Source organism: Raphanus sativus, chromosome 3 (assembly GCF_000801105.2).
Source record: "Raphanus sativus cultivar WK10039 chromosome 3, ASM80110v3, whole genome shotgun sequence".
Lineage (NCBI taxonomy): Eukaryota > Viridiplantae > Streptophyta > Magnoliopsida > Brassicales > Brassicaceae > Raphanus > Raphanus sativus.
The window spans coordinates 19,434,175-19,439,749 of NC_079513.1; the positions used below are offsets into that span (position 1 = coordinate 19,434,175).

The 5,575-nt window shown below is 34.6% G+C and overlaps 1 protein-coding gene across 1 annotated transcript; it reads right to left on the reverse strand.

Annotated features, from left to right (window-relative positions):
- Positions 1 to 687: 687 nt before the first annotated feature.
- LOC108836185 (cysteine proteinase inhibitor 2-like) lies at positions 688 to 1,505 on the reverse strand. The gene is made up of 2 exons (XM_018609374.2): positions 1,153 to 1,505; positions 688 to 1,079 (listed from the first exon to the last, which is right to left on the reverse strand). The coding sequence occupies exons 1-2, from the start codon at positions 1,440 to 1,442 to the stop codon at positions 803 to 805; spliced, it is 567 nt and encodes a 188-aa protein (XP_018464876.2). The 5' UTR covers positions 1,443 to 1,505; the 3' UTR covers positions 688 to 802.
- Positions 1,506 to 5,575: the final 4,070 nt, after the last annotated feature.

The window sequence follows — 5,575 nt, forward strand, 5'->3', positions numbered from 1 at the left end:
TACATCAAAATTTAACCATTTAAACGCTGGAATCGTTGTTGTTGTTATCACACCTTATAAGACCATGGATCTTGTAACGCTGGCTCTTCCTATTATGTCACTGCAATTTTACAGGATCATGGAAGACAGAAAGGGCCAAGAGAATTTCCAACTTATAGTCATTACTCACGACGAACGCTTTGCTCAAATGATTGGCCAACGGCAACATGCTGAAAAATATTACCGAGTCGCAAAAGATGATATGTAAGCAAAACGTTCTTATTTGCAATTGTCATCTCATCTCTTCTATTTTTGTTTCCTCCATTGGATCTGAATCCAAGATCTTGAAATTTCGACCACTCGTGATCTTCTCAGGCAACACAGCATAATCGAGGCCCAAGAGATCTTTGATTAATAAAAGGCCCTTGCTCGTCCCCTGTGTTAGCTTTCTTGAACAGAACAGCTTTTTGAAGCTATAGGTTATAGCTTTCTTGGGTATGTTATTTACAACTTCATGTATGGCTTTTTTGAAGCTATAGGTTATAGCTTTCTTGGGTATGTTATTTACAACTCCCATGTATGGTTTGTTTAGATGTGTGCAAAATTTTCAATTAAACTTAAAAAAAAACGAAGTTAAGTTATTTTAAAGATATGCAACATTCCAAATGATTCAAGAGTTTGCTGCTGGTTATGGTTCTCCAACAAGTCTTTTGTTTTTATTTATGAACGTAAAACATCATATTACAAAACCAGCCACTAACCCATTGTTAATAGCTTCATATCATACACCTCTCGTGTCTTTTCTCAAAAAAAAAAGGAACTGTTAGTAGATACGAGTAGCAACAGGTGTGAAACCGAGCAACTTCTTAGAATGGAGCCATGGTTGAACAACCACAACAGAGTCGAACATCCTGCTCGTGCCATCGGGCTGAGTCACTTCAATCCTTAGATAGTATTTAAGACCAGCCACGACCTGTTGCTGAGCCGACACAACTCGGCTAAACGTCAACGGATTCGACACGGTCGTTTCTCTTTTCACAATGGAAGCTACGTTTCCTTTCTCGCTTTGTTCCTGTAGATTGAATTGTTCCACGCAATACCTGTGATACAAAATCACATCACGATTCCAACTCAATATAAACGTGTATGTATCATGCATGTATGTATGTGTACCTTCCAAGTTCTTGAACTTCCATGTTGGTCTGAACGTTCGGAACATCCGACTTCCCTCCGACAAGGATGGACTTCCTTATCGCGTTCGCCGATGGAGTCACGACGGCCATCACCAAAAGGCCTAACAATGACAATTTTAGATAAACTTGTGACATTGCTTCTGCTTTGGCTTTTAAGTTGATATATATTTCGTGTGATTTCTTTTGACTTCTTAATGTTTCTTCAAAGCTTTTGATATATTGTACGAAGTGTTTGTGTGTGAGATGAAAGAGAATGACAGAGAGAAGCATTTATATAGAGAGTTTTGGTATGGGTTTGATGGTGTTTGTGTTTGTGTGTTGGGGTCCCATGCCATAGGCACCTTCAAGATTCCGCATCTTTTATGTTACTTTGTCATCAACACGTGAAGTGAGCACTATAGGTGTCAAATGGGCGGGTTGTCCATTGGTCGTCCACGTCCATATTTAAATGGACTTAATATGGACACACCCATTTTTTCCATGAGTTATGAATGGATAAAATATGGATGACCATTTAAAAAATGGTCTTTATGGGTTTTGGGTTTTATGGACATGGGTTGTCCAATGGACAAAAAGTTGTTTTCCCATCAAAACCGATAAATCGGATTTTTTTGCCAAAACCGAGAAATCGGATTTTTTTGCCAAAACCGGGAAATCGAATTTTCTCCGTCAAAATCGTAAAATCACAAAAACCGTAAAATTGGATTTTTCCGCCGAAACTGAGAAATCGGATTTTTCCGCCAAAATCGGGAAATCGAGTTTTCCCGTCAAAATCGGAAATTGAGTTTTCCGCTAAAACCGTAAAATCGCCAAAACCGTAAAATCGGGTTTTCTTCCAAAATCAGGAAATCGAGTTTTCCCGCTAAAACCGGTAGATCGAGTTTTTTCCGCTAAAACCGTAAAATCGTCAAAACCGTAAAATCGGGTTTTCTTCCAAAACTGAGAAATCGGGGTTTCTAGCTAAAACAGGGAAATCGAGTTTTACCGCCAAAACCGTAAAATCGAGTTTTCCCGCCAAAACCGTAAAATCGAGTTTTCCCGCCAAACGTAAAATCGAGTTTTCCCGCTAAAACCGATAGATCGAGTTTTCCCGGCAAAACCACGAAATCAAATTTTCTCGCCAAAACTGAAAAATTTATCCTATGTTATGGTATTTTGAACTTATATATTATTGTACTTGTGGATTTATTAATGAATTTTAATATTAATTACTTGTATTTGTATTTATAAGTTTTTAGATTGAAATTAAAAAATTTCATAAATGGTCACTAATGGATTCCATGGCAGCCCATATAAATATGGGTTCTGATGGACATGGTCTTTAATGGACTGATCCTTAATGGACATGGTCACTCTCTGTCCACAAACTATAAATGGACAAACGGATATGGGTTAATGGACATGGGCTTTCCCATTTGACAGCTCTAGTGAGCCCCCACCATTTTCAGTTTTAACGTATGTGACATGCTCGGATCATAGTTATTTTATTTGTTTTCTATAAACGACAAGTTCAGAATAATTCTGTGAATTTTTTTTGGTAAAGTAATTTGTAGAAGGATATTTAACGATGTTAAATATGATCAACTAGTTAACAACAGTTATAAGGATTTAAACTTTGGTTTTTTTTTTTAACTTCAGAGCGAATATTTCAACCATTAAGTCATTATAGATTAGTTTTACCCCAGAAGATTTTTATGATCTTTTTGTTGCTATGATTGATCCGTTGTGATTCATTTTAAATTATAACTGACCAAAGGAATCATCATGCATGGGTCTCTCTAGCCCTTCCTTATCGCCTCGATTTGAGATTGAAATTATTTGTCCTTTTGTTGGTTTTGGATCATATGATGCAATGATGTTTGTGAGAGCAACACGTTTCAAGTGAATTTGACATCTGCCCTCTCTTCTCTTCGCATGCTGCTCACGTAGCACCTCCTCTTACGTATGCTAAACTGCACATTGATTCATATGTCAATTTCAGTAGCTAAACGAAACAAAATAAGAAATCTTTTGGTGCATATTGGCACTAAACCTATCTTAAGGTTGGCTATAATTAGAGCCTTTTCATTTACGAAATTTGCATAAGATTTTATAAGAAAAATAATATAAACGGAATAAAGAGTGTGAGCAGAAAATTTACAAATTTAAATATTTAGAAAACTGATGAAAATTTCATAAAAATGTATTAAAACATCATTATATCCTTAATCAACCAGATTTTCCGCTACTTAGTTCACTTTTAAGTAGAAAAAGGCTAGATCCTCTTAAGTATCTCTTGAGTAGAAGTAGAAGAACAGTTAATATACAAACTCGTGTTTACATCATTACCTTTCCTAAGTGATCATGTTCTAGAGTTATATGTGATAAATACTCAACCGATTCTCCAGTATTGTAAAAGCAATACCAATCAACCACGATAAACTGAATTGAAGTAGACCGATTATTAGCTTAGTTAAGAAAAAGACATAAAAATGAATGTCAATTTGAAATACTCAAATACATGTGTTAATCAATCTTTGATTGTACAGCTGATCTATGCTTCAGCCTATTAGATTTATTTTATTCCTTTTAGTAAAATGGCAACACGTCAACATTTTGATTGATTGTTCTTAATCTTATTCTTTTGGTGTTTCTTTGAATAACCTTGCCATGTGTCGACATTATATTGCATAAGTGACACATGAAGCTCCATTTTATGTGAAAGCAGAGAAGTTGTATGGTGGTATTGCTAACCAGTTGGTTAATCAAGGCCATGTACCGGACATTTTTGCATCTATCTGCGCTTCATCAGCTATTAATTTTTACTTAAATTTTTATCATGTTAAGTTGCTAGTTTTTTCTTTTTGAACACTCTCAAGTTGCTAATCTAAGCAGAAAAATATGGAATTAAATTGCTTTTCTTTTTGCAAGTCACGAGGAACTTTATTTCGAAGTAGATTGTTTTGAGAGATCCCTTGTTTTGATCTAGGCTAGTTTCTATTTACTCTGAATCTAAGCATACAAATTTTATTTTATTGTAAATGTTAGGCTGGCGTTGCTGAAATGAAAGCTACATCTAAAAGAACTGGAGGACTTCTTGTTGTTATATCAGAAAGTTTTGGCCACTCAGTATTCTATGATTCTTTCAAGGTAATATTTGAGGATAATGAACACAGTCAGTCTCTTGGTCTTTGTTCCAAGTGAGCGGCTGCCTTAGCGAAAGTGATACATCTTCTTTTGCTAGTTCATTTATTCATCTACGTGCTATCTACTTTAAAATCGATGAAATGTGCTAATTAGTTTTTTTTCAAAAACCAGTACCCCACTTATACACCAATTAGACATAATATAGGTAGTGATGATCTCACGTTTTCAAACAATTATCTTCAGTGGAATACTTCAAATCAACTGTTCATAAGGTACATGTTTATTATGGTTTGCCCCTTGTATGCTATTGTTTCTATATGTTCTGTGATGGTATTCTCAGGTGTTCAACAGTAGTCCAAACGTTTCCCCATGCCATGTATGCGATCAACTTGGATCTCAGGTTAATTTGTAATATCCAAATAGTCTTTCTTATTATTCCTCCCGAAGTGGTATCGTGATCCTGCACGGCTGCACGGTCTGGCTTTGCTTTTTTTGTGTGAATAATGCTGCGGTTTGATTGATCATTTTGGTATTTACAACGGATACATCATACATGCAAGGATTTTGTTAGTGAAGCTAAATCCCAGCAAATCACAACAACACCAGCGAGATGAACACATGACACATGTTCTTATATTATATTCAACGACAATGCATGCTAATCTTGAACTTTTTCTACCAACATCTCCAGAAACTGGCCGTACAATCTTGAGGAACCCCACTACAAAAGTCGACAGTCCCTTCATTTTAGATTTGACTTATTCTTGGGTTCACCCCCTACGGTGAACCCTTAGGTTCACCAATCAATAGGATTGTGTCATTTAAAATTTAATATCTTTTAAAAAAGGAAACAAAATATTATCGAATTATATTATACTTTCAAAATAAAAATTAAATAAAAAATTATACTAATCACAAAAACAAAACTTTTTAATCTAAAACAAATATTTTCAAAAAAAAATTTTAACGCTTCCAACAAACATTAAATCTTAGACTTTTGGATAAATCTTAAATTTTAAGATTTATCCAAGAATTTCGGATTTATCCAAGGGTTTAGGGTTTACCCAAAGGTTTAGGGTTTAGGATTAGGATTTAGGGTATAGTTTTTTGTTGATTGTGTTATAAATAGTTTTCTTTTTAAATCAAAGTTTTATAATTTATCCAAAGGTTTACTAAAATATTTAGGGTTTAACATTTAGAGATTAGTGTTTTTTTTTGTGGTATTAATTTTTTTTTTTGAAAAATACTTATTTTTTTGCATTTAGTATTATTTTATT